This window comes from Orcinus orca, chromosome 5, assembly GCF_937001465.1.
Source record: "Orcinus orca chromosome 5, mOrcOrc1.1, whole genome shotgun sequence".
NCBI lineage: Eukaryota > Metazoa > Chordata > Mammalia > Artiodactyla > Delphinidae > Orcinus > Orcinus orca.
In genome coordinates this window covers 109,461,220-109,479,681 of record NC_064563.1, presented here as the reverse complement: position 1 = coordinate 109,479,681, position 18,462 = coordinate 109,461,220, and the positions used below count along the sequence as shown (strand labels likewise).

General features: G+C 41.0%; 1 protein-coding gene across 1 annotated transcript; it reads left to right on the top strand.

Moving 5' to 3' along the window:
- Positions 1–2,263: 2,263 nt before the first annotated feature.
- On the top strand, positions 2,264–6,422 carry LOC125964420 (uncharacterized). The gene is made up of 2 exons (XM_049709861.1): positions 2,264–2,329; positions 2,870–6,422. The coding sequence occupies exons 1-2, from the start codon at positions 2,264–2,266 to the stop codon at positions 6,371–6,373; spliced, it is 3,570 nt and encodes a 1,189-aa protein (XP_049565818.1). The 3' UTR covers positions 6,374–6,422.
- Positions 6,423–18,462: the final 12,040 nt, after the last annotated feature.

Below are 18,462 nucleotides of genomic sequence, written 5' to 3'. Positions count from 1 at the left end.
AAGTCTTTGGTAACAGAAATAAATTGCTTCCCTACTTTGTCAATTCCACACTTAAACATTGCATAGTTATGAGTTTCTTATGAGTAAGTATATCTATATGCTCATCTTAAGTCCTTAAACTTTGAAAATCCATTTTAAATCTCAGGTCATTTACATAATGCTACACACACACACACACACACACACACACACACACACACAAACACTATCAGACAAGAGAGAAACTCAAGAACTCAGTTACCTTTTTATTCATTCACTCATTAAGCTTATATTTACTAAATACCTAGTAAGTGCCCAGCATTGTACTAGATGCTTAATTCAGCCAAATAATAGTTATTGCACTACCTCATTTTTAGCCAGGACCCTAATGCACTGATTTTTTTAAGTTTCATAAAACAGAACCAAAGGGGTTATCATTCTTTTAATGAGTGCTTCTGTGGGACTCGAGGGACATTGCTCCAGCTAATGATTAAGAACTCTCCAGACAATAGGGGCTTCTTAGACAATGGGTGAAATTCCAGGATGTCCGGCCCCCTTCCGAGAAGGAGGGAGATAAACAAAATGTAAAAAAGGTATCTGTCAAAGAACCAATCAGGAAGCCTGGGACAGGTTCCCTCTCTGGTCCGAACAGAGGCTAAGAACCTATCATTAAAAATCACAATTGAATCCACACTTTGCATAACAGGAAATTGAGACCTATAAAATACATGTTCACGCCCTGGGGGGGGTTCCTTCTTCGGCCTCCTGCGTGAGGACCAAGGAACCCCGGTGCACCGGCCTTCAATAAACCTCTTGCGTTTTGCATCGGCTTCCGACTCTTGTTGTTTCCTGGGCGAGTCGAAACTCCTAGGAGACCGCGAAGGTCTAACATTTGGGGGCTCGTCCGGGATTCCACTCGCCCCGGACCACGAGAACATCGGGAGTTGGAGGTACCAGGTAAGCTCGAGCTTGATTGTCTGTTTGTCCCTTGTTCTTTGTGGGCCATTATCGGAGGAAAGCCGTGAGAATCGGCTTATTATGGAATCTGTATCGGACCTCTGGCTAGGCAGACGTGCTAATAGCCGGCGTCCATGAGCCCTAGGGGACGCCCTGGTGGCTCATCTGGAAGGAGAGGCAAACTCTGTCTCCCCTTCACTCGGTTTCGGCAGTTCCCTTTGTGGTAACTGCCATCTGAAGAGGTTTCGGTTTTTGAAGCGAGCTCGCGGTGGCCCATACGTATATGTGTTTCGTGGAGTTTTAACTGTTTCTGTATTGTGGTCTATTCTTCTTCTCTGACGGACGACAATGGGACAAACTATGACGACTCCTCTTTCCCTTACCCTAAGCCATTGGACCGAAGTTCGGGCCAGAGCCCATAATTTTTCGGTAGAGGTGAAGAAAGGAAAGTGGCAGACTTTGTGTGCCTCTGAATGGCCAACATTTCAGATAGGATGGCCCCCTGAAGGATCCTTTTTATTAGACAAGATTAGGTTGCTGAAGTCTAAGATATTTAATATAGGACCCCACGGACATCCAGACCAAGTGCCATATGTCTTGGTCTGGGAAGATTTAATTCTCTCCCCACCTCCGTGGGTCCGACCCTTTGTTTCCTCAACAGGTACGTCCGCGCACACATCAGCAGCGTCGGAGATATTAGCCCTAAAGAAAAACCCCAACACGGAAAAGCTACCCGGCGCCCCAGATCCACCGAAAGCGATTTATCCTGACCCGCAGTCCGATTTGCTTCTTTTGGATTCCCCACCCCCTTATCCTCCGGCCCCAAATCCCCTACCACCTAGAGGACCCCCAGCTCCACTGCCCTCGGCACCAAGGGGACCATCCATGATGGAAGAAGAAAGGGGTCCCTCAGCGGGCACTAGGAGCCGGAGGGCTATCTCCCCGGACTCCACTGCCCTACCTCTTAGAGAATATGGCCCCCCCGATGGCCAAGGGAATAGACCTCTCCAATATTGGCCCTTTTCCTCTGCAGATCTTTATAATTGGAAAATGCATAACCCAACTTTTTCCGAAAATCCACAGGCCCTTACCGCTTTAATAGAATCTCTTGTTTTCTCCCACCAGCCCACATGGGATGATTGTCAGCAGCTGCTTCAGACTCTCCTAACGACTGAGGAGAGACAACGGGTTCTTTTAGAAGCCAGAAAAAAATGTATTAGGCGCCAATGGGCAACCTACCCAGCTGCCTAACGAGATTGATGTTGGTTTCCCACTCGTCAGGCCAAACTGGGATTTCAATGCCCCGGAAGGTAGGGAGCGCCTGAAAATGTATCGCCAGGCTCTGGTGGCGGGTCTCCATGGAGCGGCCAGACGGCCCACTAATTTGGCTAAGGTAAGGGAAGTCACTCAGGGGCCCCAGGAATCGCCAACTGTGTTCCTGGAACGTTTAATGGAAGCCTTTAGACGCTTTACCCCTTATGATCCAACTTCGGAGGAACATAGGGCTACTATAGCAATGGCTTTCATAGATCAAGCGGCCCCTGATATTAAGAAGAAATTACAGAGGCTAGATGGCTTGCAGGGATTTTCGCTTCAGGAGTTAGTAAAAGAGGCAGATAAAGTATATAACAAAAGAGAAACAGAGGAAGAGAAGGAAGAAAGAAAGCAGAAAGAGCAGGAAGCCTGTGAAATAAGACGGGATAAGAGACAGGAGAGGAATTTAAGTAAGATACTGGCCACTGTGGTTGGAGGAAGAAATATAGGGTATAGAAATAGGCAGGAAGGGCGAACGGCAGACAGAAGGCGACCATTAGACAAGGACCAATGTGCCTACTGTAAAGAAAAAGGACATTGGGCGAGAGAATGCCCTAAGAAAAAGAATGGAGGAAGGCCAACCAGAAACAAAATCTTAACATTGGAAGAAGAAGACTAGGAAAGTCAGGGCTCGAACCCTCTCCCCGAGCCCCGGGTAACTCTTAAAGTGGAGGGGGAACCTGTTCAATTTTTGGTAGATACCGGAGCCCAGCACTCCGTCCTTCTCCACTCAAAAGGTCCTATCTCAGCTAAAAGGTCATGGGTACAAGGAGCCACTGGGAGTAAACAATATTCATGGACCACACGAAGGACAGTAGATCTTGGGATTGGACAAGTAACCCATTCATTTTTGATTATTCCGGAATGCCCCTATCCTTTGCTGGGAAGAGACTTGCTCTCCAAAGTGGGGGCTCAAATTCACTTCCAACCAGAAGGTCCCACCATAACTGACAGTAAGGGAAGATTACTCCAAATATTGACTATGAGATTGGAAGATGAATATAAATTATATGAAAAACCTTCATCTCTACGAGTTAATGTCACAGATTGGGTAACTCGGTTCCCGCAAGCCTGGACAGAAACCGCCGGTATGGGGATGGCTAAAAATCGGCCCCCAGTACTAGTGGAACTCAAGGCAACTGCCACCCCAATAACGGTTCGTCAATACCCCATGAGTAAGGAAGCCAAAGACGGCATCCGTCCTCACATACAGAGGTTGCTGGAATTGGGTATTCTGGTAAGATGTCAATCCGCGTGGAATACCCCTCTCCTGCCAGTTAAGAAACTGGGAACTAATGATTATCGACCAGTACAAGACCTGCGTGAGGTAAATAAACAAGTGGCGGACCTCCACCCCACAGTACCAAATCCTTATAATCTCTTAAGCACTCTTCCGCCCCAACATACATGGTATACTGTTTTGGACCTTAAGGATGCTTTTTTCTGCCTAAGACTTTCTCCCCTCAGCCAGCCCTACTTTGCCTTCGAATGGAAGGACCCAGCATCAGGGATATCTGGCCAACTGACATGGACTCGTTTACCTCAGGGATTTAAGAACTCCCCTACCATCTTCGATGAAGCTCTTCATCAGGATTTAGCGTCATACAGAGAATCAAATCCACAGGTAACGCTACTTCAATATGTTGATGACATCTTATTAGCTGCTGAAACCCAGGAAGATTGTATCAAGGGAACTGAAAAACTGTTAACAGAGCTCGGAACCCTGGGATATAGAGCTTCAGCCAAGAAAGCACAAATATGCCAACAACAGGTCAGTTACCTGGGGTACCTGTTAAAAGGGGGGCAAAGATGGCTCACGGAGAGCAGAAAGGATACGGTAACCCAAATTCCGGCTCCCAAAAACGCCAGGCAGGTTAGAGAATTTTTGGGGACGGCCGGATTCTGTAGACTATGGATTCCAGGGTTTGCCGAGCTGGCAGCCCCATTGTACCCCCTAACCAAAAACAGCACTCCTTTCGTTTGGGGCGATAAGGAACAACGGGCTTTTGACCAAATCAAACGAGCTTTACTTTCAGCTCCAGCCCTAGGACTGCCAGATGTAACCAAACCTTTTCATTTATATGTGGCCGAAAATAAGGGCATTGCAAAAGGAGTATTGACTCAGAAATTGGGTCCCTGGAATCGCCCAGTTGCTTATTTGTCAAAAAAATTGGACCCTGTGGCATCAGGATGGCCCACCTGTTTAAAGATGATCGCTGCAGTAGCCGTTCTGGTCAAAGATGCTGACAAACTAACTTTAGGACAAAATCTAACGATAACAGCTCCTCATGCCCTGGAGAATGTAATCCATCAACCACCGGATAGGTGGCTAACTAATGCCAGGATGACCCATTACCAAGCCCTGTTGCTAAACTCAGATCGCATCAAGTTTGCTCCAGCCACAGGACTCAATCCAGCTACCTTGCTACCTGATCCCGATTTAGAAGGCTCCACCATCATCCATGATTGTCAGGAAGTGTTGGCTGCAGCACACGGTAGTAGACCAGATCTGATGGACCTACCCCTTCCTGATGCTGATTTTACTTGGTTTACTGATGGGAGCAGTTTCCTGGAAGGAGGTAAGCGTCGGGCTGGGGCAGCCGTGGTAGACGGAAAACAAGTCATTTGGGCAGCTGCGCTACCACAAGGGACCTCAGCCCAACGAGCTGAATTAATTGCCATAACAAGAGCATTGGAGATGGCAGAGAATAAAAAGGTAAACATCTACACGGACAGTAGATATGCATTTGCTACCGCTCATATCCACGGTGCCATCTACCAACAGAGAGGGTTGCTAACCTCAAGTGGCAGAGAAATTAAAAACAAAGACGAAATTGTGGCTCTATTGGTTGCACTTATGCTTCCCACTAAAGTTAGCATCATTCACTGCCCTGGACACCAGAAAGACAATACCCCAATAACTAGGGGTAATAATATGGCTGACAAGGTGGCCCGAGAAATAGCATCGGGAAAAGTCATTTTAGGACTGTCAGATAAAGTTCCTGAAAAACCAGGCCATGACAAGGAAATCATCCCGGCCACAACAAAAGGAACTTTGTCCCCTCAGCAAGCAGAATCCATGTTACAACAGATTCATAGATGGACACATCTGGGGACTAAAAAAATGATATCCCTGTTACATAAAACCGGGTACGGAACCCCTGGATTGACAAAATTAGCTGAACAAATTGTACAGGAATGTGTTCCATGTCAACAGGTAAATGCTCACAAGGGAAAACTTGAAATTGGAAAAAGGCTCAGGGGAGACCGCCCAGGAACTTACTGGGAGGTGGACTTTACCGAAGTACGTCCTGGAAGGTACAGTAATAAATACCTCCTAGTTTTTATAGATACTTTTTCAGGATGGATAGAAGCCTTCCCAACGAAGAAAGAAACAGCTGCTATGGTAGCCAAGAAGATCCTAGAAGAAATTTTTTCTCGATTTGGGGCTCCAAAGGTAATAGGGTCCGACAACGGTCCAGCCTTCGTCGCCCAGGTAAGTCAGGATGTGGCCAGATATTTGGGGACTGATTGGAAATTACATTGTGCATATAGACCCCAGAGTTCAGGTCAGGTAGAAAGAATGAATAAAACTCTAAAAGAGACCCTAACTAAATTGTCCTTGGAGACTGGCGGTACAGATTGGACAGTGCTCCTTCCTTTAGCCCTGTTTCGGGTTAGGAATACACCTTCCCGATACCATCTTACTCCTTTTGAGGTACTATACGGGGCCCCACCTCCTCTTCTCACCTTAGGAGAAGAAATAAAACCAGACTGTCAAAATAACACTGACTTGTATGCTAGGCTATTGGGACTCCAACTGGTCCAAAAGGAGATATGGTCCCAACTCGCCGAGGCCTACCAACCGGGAACACCGGGAGAAACTCATCTTTTCCAAGTCGGAGACTCCGTATACGTCCGTCGGCATCGAACCCAGACGTTGGAACCTCGATGGAAAGGACCATACACCGTCCTCCTCACCACCCCAACGGCCATAAAAGTGGACGGCATCGCTGCCTGGATTCATGCGTCACACGTGAAAGCTGCACCAGCGATGGCATCATCAGGATGGCGGGCCCAAAGAACCGACAACCCGCTCAAACTCAAGCTTCTACGAACCTAAGACTTATAATTTTGATTTTACTGCCTTTACTGACTGTAAGTGATTTTAGCCCTCACCTGCCCCAGCTTCTAACTTGGCAGGTAATTTCTCAAACTGTAGATGTAATCTGGTCCATTAGCCATACTGCACCTCCCTGGACCTGGTGGCCAGACCTTTTTCCTGATGTCTGTAAACTGGCCATAGGAGCTCCCTATTGGGATTTAGAGGGTTATTATGATCAGCATAATGCTCCGTCCGAACTTCTAACTAGAGCTGATTACTCTGGAGAGGGTTGTAAAAATCAGGTCCGAAGAAGTTGGCTCAGAACCCTCTCCTTCTATGTATGCCCTGGGTTCCATCGCCCCCGATCCCTGAATTATAAATGTGGGGGAACTGAAAATTTTTATTGCCAAAACTGGGGATGTGAAACCACAGGAGATACTTATTGGAGACCCACCTCAACTTGGGATTTTATTACAGTAACAGCCAACTATACTCATACTTCTTATAGGGGTCCCCAACCCGTCGCCCCCGAATGTTCAGGATGGTGCCACCCCCTCAAAATTTCCTTTAGTAATCCTGGAAAAAGAGATAAAGAATGGATAAATGGCCATTCATGGGGCATTAGATTTTACAAGAATGGATATGATTTGGGAATATTGATGACCCTTAAGCTAAAAATTGAGACTCCCGCTCCTGTGTCGATAGGCCCAAACCCTGTACTTGGCCCCCCCCCGTTACCCCCAAACCCTGTACTTGGCCCCCTCTGTTACCCCTAGCCCCTAAAAATAACGGGACCTCTGGGCTGAAAGAGACAACAATTAAGCCCGGAACCCCCCAGGATAGAATGCTTTCTTTGGTGCAGGCAGCTTTTACGGTCCTTAATGCTATAAACCCGGAGGCTACAAAATCATGTTGGCTCTGTTATGCTGCCCCTCCCCCTTATTATGATGCTACAGGATATAGTTCTAATTATACTAATGTCAGCTCCCCGGACCATTGTCGATGGAAACAGGAAGGGAACAGTAAATTAACTCTGTCTTCGGTTTCTGAAAATGGTACTTGTATAGGAACACCTCCCCAGTCCCGTCGACACCTTTGTCATGATTTCAGCCTCCCTTCAGGCTCGGGATATCTTGTACCTCCCCAAGATGGATGGTGGGCATGTAACACGGGGCTAACCCCTTGTGTCTCTCTAGAGGTTCTCAACACTTCAGCTGATTTTTGTGTACTAGTGCAATTAGTTCCTAGACTTATCTATCATTCAGATTCGTCCTTCTTAGATGAATACGAGGGAAAAACAAGAAGGAAGAGAGAACCTATAACCTCACGTTGGCCGTCCTCCTAGGACTAGGAATAACTGCTGGGATAGGAACGGGAACCACAGCCCTCATACAACAACCCCAATATTATGCAAGTTTAAGACAGGCTGTAGATATTGACCTTCAAGCATTAGAAAGTTCCATAATTCAACTAAAAAAATCACTCACCTCACTTTCAGAAATGGTGTTGCAGAATAGAAGAGGCCTAGATTTGCTGTTTCTTAAGGAAGGGGGATTATGCGCCACTCTAAAAGAAGAATGTTGCTTTTATATTGATCATTCAGGAACCATTACCAAAACCATGGATAAACTAAGGGAACGCTTAAATAAAAGGCAAAGGGAGAGAGAAAACGAAAAAGGATGGTTTCAGTCATGGTTTGATAAATCCCCCTGGTTTACCACCTTAATCTCTACTCTGTTGGGACCTCTTATTGTTTTATTGTTGATTTTAACTTTTGGACCATGCATTCTAAATCGCTTGATAGCATTTATTAGAGAACGTATCAGTACTGTACAAGTTCTAATGCTAAGACAACAGTACCAAAGTTTACGAACAGAAGATTGAGATTCCATGATTGGAATCAATAGTCACAAGAAAAAGGGGGAAATGTGGGACTCGAGGGACATTGCTCCAGGTAATGATTAAGAACTCTCCAGACAATAGGGGCTTCTTAGACAATGGGTGAAATTCCAGGATGTCCGGCCCCCTTCCGAGAAGGAGGGAGATAAACAAAATGTAACAAAGGTATCTGTCAAAGAACCAATCAGGAAGCCTGGGACAGGTTCCCTCTCTGGTCCGAACAGAGGCTAAGAACCTATCATTAAAAATCACAATTGAATCCACACTTTGCATAACAGGAAATTGAGACCTATAAAATACATGTTCACGCCCTGGGGGGGGTTCCTTCTTCGGCCTCCTGCGTGAGGACCAAGGAACCCCGGTGCACCGGCCTTCAATAAACCTCTTGCGTTTTGCATCGGCTTCCGACTCTTGTTGTTTCCTGGGTGAGTCGAAACTCCTAGGAGACCGCGAAGGTCTAACACTTCATATATCATATTTTAAGTATTTTAAGATTATTTTATTTCCCCTAACATAGAATAATTATGCTCTAAGAGGACAGCATTGTTTATCTCTCTTCCTCTAGTTTTACTTCTAGTCATCTTTCAAATTTAGCGTGTAAAGTTGAATTTTACTCTAAAGACTAATTTGTTGAACTGGCCTTTGCTTTAGCTTGGATTTTGCAGTATGTTTTCTTATCCCAAGAAGATGAATATATTTAATATACTTTAAATTGCATCATATTTTATAAGCTCTCTAGTGATCCACTGTTATATGAACGAAATATTATGGTATAATTATTACTTCAGATATCTCAAATGATGATGACTAATTAAATATACATATAATACATTTATCAGTGAAAAAATTTCAATGACTTAATTTCTATTCCCTCTTGAAAGTTCCCATATCTTCTGCAGAAGAGGCTTTAAGAAGGAGTAAGTATCAGAGCAATTGAGAACATGATTTAGCATTAATATTTCATAGTGCAGTTGAGGGACACGGTTAACTAGAGAAATGCCAACATCCTCCCATCCTCCAAGTAAGTGGGACTCTTGGTTTCACTAAGAAGCTGATGTATAAGGCTCCATGGAAGATATTGGTCTGTCTTTGTATGTATATCCTATTTATGGTAAAAATTTATTTTATTATTAATTTAGAATAGTGTCATAAAGAGACCATATTTTTTAAAAAAGAATAAAAATCTACCACCCTTTCCCTCACAGAAGCCACAATCTATATAACAAATTCTGCTAAATTCTAATTCACTAGATTTCCATAGGCTTAATTTTAAGATAAATAAGAAATCTTAGCCCTTTGGCCACTTCTACCAAAGGAAAAATTCCCAATATGTTATTCCTGAACCATGATATGAAATGTTTTCACCAGATTGTAGTTAGTTATATTCCATTTGTAATACAAAAACAAACACATGAAAGAGGTAAAAGGGAAATTTACATTATTTCCGTGGTCTGAGAATGAGAGCAATTTACTGATAGCTGAGAGATCCTATGCTAGTCTTTAGTACTATATCATATTAGAGATTTCCCCTACTTACATTCTTATATTAACATGCCATTTCTTTTTAGAAATGATAGTAATGACAGTGTCATTTCTTTATAGAAATGACAGTGATAGTAACTCATTTATTTAAAGTACTTACTCTGGTTAAATTACTTGTTTACAAAATGTCTGTTTTTCTTTGCTTTTTTTTTGCTTTGCTATTTATTCATCTTTGAAATACAAAGGCCCAAGTACCATTGGCTGTGTGGGAGGCAAATACATTGTCCCTCCCAAATCTTTTAACAAAGAATTCCAAGCAGGATGCACCTTGCATTCTCTCCTCACCGAAGATAAGTTTAGCATCCAAAGCATATTAGGATACGGTTGCCATAGATGATGACATTGTGATGTTCCTGTAGCTTTGTGCTATTTGAAAGGTACTGTTAATTAGTTTTCCTTCAAAATATTCCTGCAGGGAAGGGTGGAGCAATAGATTTCTGTGAGTTCTAGGGAGTAATTTATGCAGTAATCTCATGCAAAACAAAGCCTGTTGTTAAACTCGCCTTTGTGTTTCCAAGTACAAGAACCTTTGAGTTCCTGATGATCTAAAATGTTTGGATGATTCAAACTCTCTTTGAATTTGGCTCCATTCAATGTAAGTCCTTTTATAAATTTAAATAAGCCAATGCCTAATGTAAAGGCTTTGTAACATATTGATGTCTACAATTTAAAAATAATTTCCTATCGTTTCCAGACAATTGCCCACAAATAACAAGCCATTCTGGGAAAACAAAGCAAAATGGAATAGCAATAGAAATATAAGAAATGCCTTAAACACAGCAATAGCATTAGAGGCTTTCAAATTTCTTGCTTTATTTTCCATTAGAAGTCAGGGAAGTCTCTTCCCTCACCTTTTATAAATTACATTTCCATATTCCCTCTGTATGTTTCTTCTCTTCACTTACAAAATGTGACAAGGGAACCCAGGTCCCGCTATTATTGAAAGAATTAAGCAAACCGTTCTTGCTTTAGCTAGGCATTACCAACATACCTAGGAATCCACACAGGACTAGAAATAGTATTAGGATGTTTGTGGAATCAAACTATTAAAGGCTAATAAAATGTTTTGCTAAAAATATTAAGAATTGCTATATCCCTTTAAGCAATCAAACCTATGCATGTTAAAATACCAAATACCTTTTATGCTTTTTTAGCAGGACTTTATCCTTTGAGAATCATGACCCCTGGAGTTGCAGGGAGGCCAGAATCTGCCCAATGGTGATATTGGAATGGCACAGAACACTTTAAGCCCCACTCAGAGAGGTCCTCTTTGACATCTTGTGACAGGTAGCACCTACCCATAATGAACTAGGAAAGTTCTATCCAAATGGGTCTGGGCATTGCTGGTATCTGGTACAAAGCAAGGCTTGGATTTTTACACTTCCTCCCTCCTCAATGTCTGTCATCAATGCCAAGGCCAAAACAAAAAGTTTACAAATTTTACACCTCAAAAGGAAAATGAAAACAAAAATTATTGGTAATAGAGTACAATACTTATTACCAGATGGCCTTTACTCCACATAAGAAACTGCCGGATATTGGAGAATAGTCAACAGTACTGTTGAAATAAATTTCTAGGCCCAAGATGGAGCTGCTCCTGCCCAGGGTACCATGACAACACGCCAAAACTTAGATAACACTTGTGTCACTCTGAATGCTCTGCTTGACAATACATGCAGTATATCCAGTAGCCAACTCTGAAACACAAAGCCAACTCTATACTTATTCCCTTGTTCATTCTCACCCCAAGCAAGTTTGACTGTATGGCCCCAGCCAATCACATATTTCCTGTATTTCTCTTCCTTGTTCTTTATTCTTTCCCCTATAAAAATGTCCAGCCTTCTGCCCCATTTTATAGTTCTACAAATGGAGACTGTCCACATCATGAAGTGTTAAATAAAGTTTGTTTGCATCATCTAAATTGTATTCTTTAATAACTTTTTTTAACAGTACCCAATCTAGACAGGGAGAGTATCAGTATTACCTGGAAGCCATTAGAAATGCAGGATTTCAGGCCCCACCCCAAATATATTGAATCACAATCTGACATTTAACAATATTCCCTAGGTGTTCTGGACTGAATTTTTGTGTCCTCCCAAAATTTATATGTTGAAATCCTAACCCCTCCCAAAGTGATGGCAATTAGGGATGGGGGCTTTTGAAAGGTGTTTAGGTCATAAGAGTACAGTCCTATAAATGGGACCAGAGTCCTTATAAATGAGACTCTAGAGAGCTCTCTGGCCATGTGAGGATGCAAGAAGCCTGAGGTCAATGAACTAAGAAGTGGTTCTCAACAGGTACCTATTCTACCAGTGATCTTGGACTTCCCAGGTTCCAGAACTGTGAGAAGTAAATGTGTGTTGCTTAAGCCACCCAGTATATGGTGTTTGTGTTATAGCTGCCCAAAGAGACTAAAATCCTAGGTGATCAGTATACACATTAAATTTTGAGAAGAAAAGGTGGAGGACTATAGGAGATTTGACCTGAGATTCTCCCCTCTCTAGATGAAATAACTTGCTCAACTAGTTTCAGATTAATGTTACCTACTTGAGTTTCCTTTATCTAAGGGAGCTGATAAATTGTGAGAAAAAAATTCATATAGTAGTTCATCAACTTTAATGTGTGGACATATATAAAGCCATATTCTGTTATCTCCAACGGATGTGATAATGAAATCCATTGGCTTCATCTACTTTGTATTGTTTGCATGTTTTACAACACAAAAAGCATGTGAAAATTAACTAAACAAGTGCCTTTGCATTGAAACAACAAATTATATTCTGTTGTGAAAATTTTGAAACCAACATTAAAACTAATTAAATTTTGACTATTTCAGCATCACTCAGAGGTGACATCCTATATAAGGATTCTTGTGCACCTTTAAAAAATAAACCAAACGTATTAAAAACTATTTTAAAATAAATATACGCCAGATAACATTTACAGGAAGAAAGGAGATTATTCCCCCCCCACACACACAATCCACATGCCTGCAAAAGTTGTTTTGAAACAACTGTTCCAACTTTAGTGGATGAAGAGAAGTAAGAACATGGAACAATTTTCTATTGTATGTTCAAGTATAAAATCAAGATATTACCAAGGGACATTATTATAATTAGCCACAAACCCATAAACATGTTATTTTCTAGGTATGCTAAGTATGATGATTCTAATGGATTCCTTGTACATGATTCATTTCTTTGCTCTTGCCAAAAGAGATAGTCCAAAGAAGAGACATTTTAGTTAAATTTGATTAATAGCCTTTGCTTCTTTGCAAAACTGGAATTATAAGAGCATAGGTGGATACTTAACAATAAAGACAATGTGGTTTATACAAGAGACTCTCAACAAAATTATTTAGACAAGAGAGTCTTTGGAAGAAAACAGGCAAAATAAAAGTCCTTTAGCGTATACCGTCACATAGAGAATAAGTCAATAACATCCTAAGATGTTAATGCAGAATATTTTATAGAATTACACAGAAAACAGGCACCCAGGAAAATCTTGGGAACTGAATTATATGCACAAACTTATGTAATAATTTGTTACAAATAACTGATTTTTAAGAAAGAAAAGATAACTAAGCTGAAGCATTTTGTATTATCTTTTTGTTAATTATCACTGAAAGTTTTTGTTGAACTATTTCATGATTCTCATCAGTACAAGTACATTCATAGCATAGAGTTCCCACTGACTTGGTTAAACTCTACAAATCTGGCTTATGTAGAGGTTCTCTTCAGAGACACAGAGAGAAAACTTACCCAACATAAGTAAAAGGCACATATACATCATCTGCTCTACATATAGACATTCATAATCAAAAGGAAAAAACTGTCCAAAGCACCACAAACTTTATAGGTTGCCCGTGTAATACTGAATGATAATTCATGCTGAATGAATTGTCTTGTCTTTAAAATTCATTTTGAAATGAATTAGCAAAATATGGGAAAAGAAAAAAATCAGATTATCTATTAATTGTTTTCTGTGTTTCAGTTACTCTACTAAACACATTCATCATCTCACATGATATTTACAAAACTTCTTTGGATTAACTACTGTTTTTATCTCCATTTTACAAATCAGAAAACTAGAGCACTGAAAGATTACATTAATAAACCAAATTCATATACTTCAATATGGTAGAACAAGTCAATTTAAATGAAACAAGATACCATGAGTACAAATGCCTTTCACATATAAACACACACAGTTAAATTATATGTGGATGCTAAATTCTGAGCATTTCTGCATCTTTTACCCACATGAATTTTCCTGTTAAAACTATTTCTTCAGAAAGCATGATTCTGTTTCCAAAAATCTTTATTTATTTAACCCTTTCTCTGTGACTATAATGATTGATTTCTTTGTGATATTTTCATATCACAAAGAGAAGAAGTGGTGGGCAACAGAGTCATCTGAAAATGAGAACAAAGAGACCACCAATAGAGGAAGCTGCTGGTCACTGATGATTGTTCTAAGATTGTTTTCAGAATGATAATGAAAGCGGAGTCTGAGTTGCATAAATTTGTCAGAAGAAGGCAGCAAATATAGAACATTTTTCAAGAAGCATAGCAGTGATGAGAAGTAGAGAGGCAGTGATTTAGAGAGGAGTCATAAATTTTTTTTTTTATATTAGATATAAAGACTTTAACATTAAAGGAAAGAATGGATCATGCAAAAGGTTTTGAAACTATCAAAAAGAAAAGATGTAATTGAAGGGGCATGATAGAGATGGCACAAATAAAGGGATACAGATGATGAACATAGGTACTGACTTTAGGCTTGGCCAGTGGAAAGGGTATTTCTGCTGAGCTTGTATTTTAAAAAAAAGTAATAATGGAAGAAAATCTCAAAATCACTGTCCTTTGGAGATTAATCTTCAGAAAACGTGGATGGGACAAATTTTATATCTAAAACTTATTACAAAAGTGAACAAACTTTTGCCTATTTTTAAAAATAGGCAATGCCAAAAGAAAATAATAAAAACAAAAAAATAGGCAAAAATTTGAAAACATACTTCATCAGAGAGGATACAGGATGGATAATGAGCATGTGAAAAAATGGTCAATATCATTAGCTATTAGGGAAATATAAAATGAAACCATGATGAGATACCACTACATACCTATTAGAATGACTAAAAAAAAATCTGACAATACTAAGTGTAGTTGAGGCTGCAGAGCAACTGGAACTTTCATACATTACCAGTAGGAATGCAAATAATAATAATAATAATAATAATAATAATACAGCTACTTTGGAAAATTTGGCAGGTTTTTGTTTTGTTTTAAATTAAACATGCACTTACCATGCGACCCACCAGTCCTAATACTGGGTATTTAACCTTAGAGAAATATAAACCTATGCTTGTTCAAAAACCTCTATACAAAATTTTACACCAGCCCTATTTATAATCACTTAAACAGGAAACAACTCAAAAGTCCTTCAGCACGTGAGAGATAAACAATTGTACATCCATACAATGGAACGTTATTCAGCAATAAAAAGGCTCAAATAATTGATATATCCAACAACTTGGATGAATTTCAAGGCATTATGCTGAGTGACAGAAAACAGCCCCAAAAGGTTACATAATCTACAATTACATTTATATGATGTTCTCAAAAAGCTACAGTGATGAAGAACTGATGAATGATTGCCAGGGTGTAGGGATGGGCGAGGGCATGTCTATAAAGGCATAGAACAAAAGAGTTTTGGGGGGAAGGAACTGTTTTGTATCCTGATTATTGTAGTGGATATCTATTAGAAATCATAAGACAGTACAGCAAAAACGTAATTTTACTGAATAATAATTGTGAAACATATGTTTCAGGGCTAGTGTGATGAAAGAACATAAAACAAAATTAGAGCTAAATTGCTTTGTAAAATGAAATAATTGGGATTATGCAGTTGTCTTCTGCTGCTGCATAAGTTAAACACAGGGAAAGTTGAAAAGGAGATGAGACAAGAAAGGACTTTCAAAAAACACCCCAGCAATGTGAGGCAAGCCAGCGAAAATTCCCTGCTCCAAGAGCAGCCAACAGAAAAATATCAGTTTGTATGTGTTTTCCTCTTTTGTTGGTGGTATTTCTCCTCTGTAACTTCCAAATTTCCAATAAAAATTCTGTTCTGCACAGAACTTTCATGTTAGATTTACTTTGGTGAATATAGAAGAAATGGTCGCTGCCCAATTATGTCAGCACCTGGAGCCACAAGCAAAGAGAAGAGCAGCTGCAGGAAATAAGAAGGTAGAAAAGAACTGAGAATCCAAAGTAGTAGAGAAAGCATAGGAAAACACTGCTGTTAAGCAATCATCCACAGCACTGTGATGGCTGCTGCATCTTCCATGAAATGGGATTTATATCTAATCAAGGGAAAGGCTCACACATATAACAAGGAAATAGAATGCTGAGGTACCCTCTGAATTATGCCAGTGGGAACTTCACAAACATGATTTTCATAATTTCAACTGTTTGATATCTCTTTTATATAGAAGAAATGTTTCCATGAAGTCAAATACACCCTACTGAGGTGGCATATTATTAGATCTGATTCTAGCAACCATATTCCTTACTTTTCCACAATCTTGCAACTCTCACACTCACTATTTTATTGTAATGTTTTTAATCCTCCATAAAAATCCACTTGGGCATCTGATAAGACATTGAAGATAGCACTGTTCCAAGGAACATCATGAACTGACCGTCTATCTGCTGCCTTTGGGTGGCTTGTGCCTTCTGAGGCACAGCCCTTCTCTAAACTAGTAACAGCCCCATGATGTACTGTGAGCTTTTATGCCAACTTCACACTGTCCATTGCAGCATCTCAAAGTTCACTAACGAAAAGGACAGTGTCATTTGTAGGCACTTAAAAGACAATACAGAAGTATGCTGTGTTCTGAAAAGTTCTGTGACATGTGAATAGCATAACCCTTTGGCTTTACTGCAGATCTGAGTGAAACAGACAGTGATTTATGGCACTCTGTTATTATTATTATCCTGGCAAGAATATAACTTTTTTGGCTTTTACTTCACTTTTATTCACTTATTTTGAAACTATATATTTTCTTCTATCCCTCACCACCTATTTCTTTTTTATTAGGAAAACCATTCTCGCTCTGCTGTAGAATAAGTTCCTTAGAGACAATTGCTGTATTACTCTGCTAGAGCTGTCATAACAAAATACCACAGACTGGATGACTGAAACAACAGAAATTAATTTTCTCACAGATTGGAGGTCAGAAGTCCGACCAAGATCAGGGTTGGTTTCTGGTGAGAGCTCTCTTCCTGGCTTACAGCTGTCCCTTCTCTCTGTGTCCTCACATGGCTTCTTCCCTTGGCTCTTGTGGGAAAAGGGCATGAGCTCTGGTGTCTCCTTCTCTTCTTATAAGGACACCAGTCCTATGGGTCAGGGTCCACCCTCATGACCTCACTTAACCTTAATTATCTCCCTAAAGACCTATCTCCAACTACAGTCACATTATGGGGATAAGGCCTCAACATATGCATTCTAGGGGTACACATTCTGCCCATACCACGTGTATTGTTGAATCCGTTTTTCAAAAAAGCTGTTTATTTTCTCTCAACCCTATTTCTTAAGATTAAGGAGCAGGTTAAGACCACCCAGGGGTTGTTCCTACCCATTCAGTGGCCTGAGCAGTAGGGGCTGCAGACCCGTCTTTGGTGGCGGGCTGGGAATCACCATCTTCAGGAAACTGCCGGCTAGGCACAGAGGGCACTTTTTGTCTTCAGACCACTCTGCAACCTCAGCTTGGGTAGCAGTAAACTCAGGAGCTGGAGTGGTCCATTTACCCTGACATTATTCCTTGGTTACAGCCATTTTAGCAATCTTTTCAGTATCCCTGCAGAAGTAAACATCAGGCAAGACCTTTCAAGGCCGCTCACGGGCACATGGTGCCGCGCATGTGCAGAGCTTCCCGGGCCTGCACATCGGACCCACTGAGGGGAGCTCTCTTCTTGTTGCTCGGATGGAGATGTCCACATAGCACAGAGGAGAGTCTGTGTCATGCAAAGCAATGTCTTTCTGGGTCCATCTAGCTGAGCTTCCAGGAGTGAAGCAGCCAGCAGTGGGAGTGGCTCCCACGGCAGCAGTAAACATCAGTACAACGTGCTGGCCAATATTCCTGGAGGGTATGACACTGACATCAGCTGAGTTTTCAATGCTAACAATGGCATGAGCTGCCAGCAGAAGCTTCTCCCAGGTTCTCTTCCGATTTATGATGAAGATGCCACCACTTTTCCTTTTGTAGACGCACTGTTCAATTTGGAAGTCAAGGTTGGTGCCACCTAAGCGGGTTCCTGCTGCAACGAATTTGAAGACATCCTTTTACTTCATTTGTAGGACATTGAGGCTTCTGGACATTGTGAAAGTTTCCCTTTGCGGTAAGCTGGGGTCCCAAAACAATGCTACATGGAATCCTCTCTCAGCAGCACTGAATGGCTCTTTTTTTTTTTTTTTTTAATGCATCACTCCTTGATTTTAGGGAGAAATTTGCAACAAGGCAAAAATACACCTTCTAAAGAATTCACTTGTTCTTCTACATGACAATTTCTTTTACTGAATATGTGTCTCTGTTTCTTTGCTTCAGTATAACTGTGTCCTGAAGGACTCTTGAATTGTCACCCACTGATTTAGGACATTGCATG

What these genes read in the sequence shown, in the direction of transcription:
- LOC125964420 (XM_049709861.1), top strand. Translation starts at nt 2,264, where the DNA reads ATGTATCGCCAGGCTCTGGTGGCGGGTCTCCATGGAGCGGCCAGACGG. An exon ending in GGCCCACTAATTTGGCTAAG is followed by an intron (nt 2,330 to 2,869) that starts GTAAGGGAAGTC and finishes GAAGAAGACTAG; the next exon opens with GAAAGTCAGGGCTCGAACCC.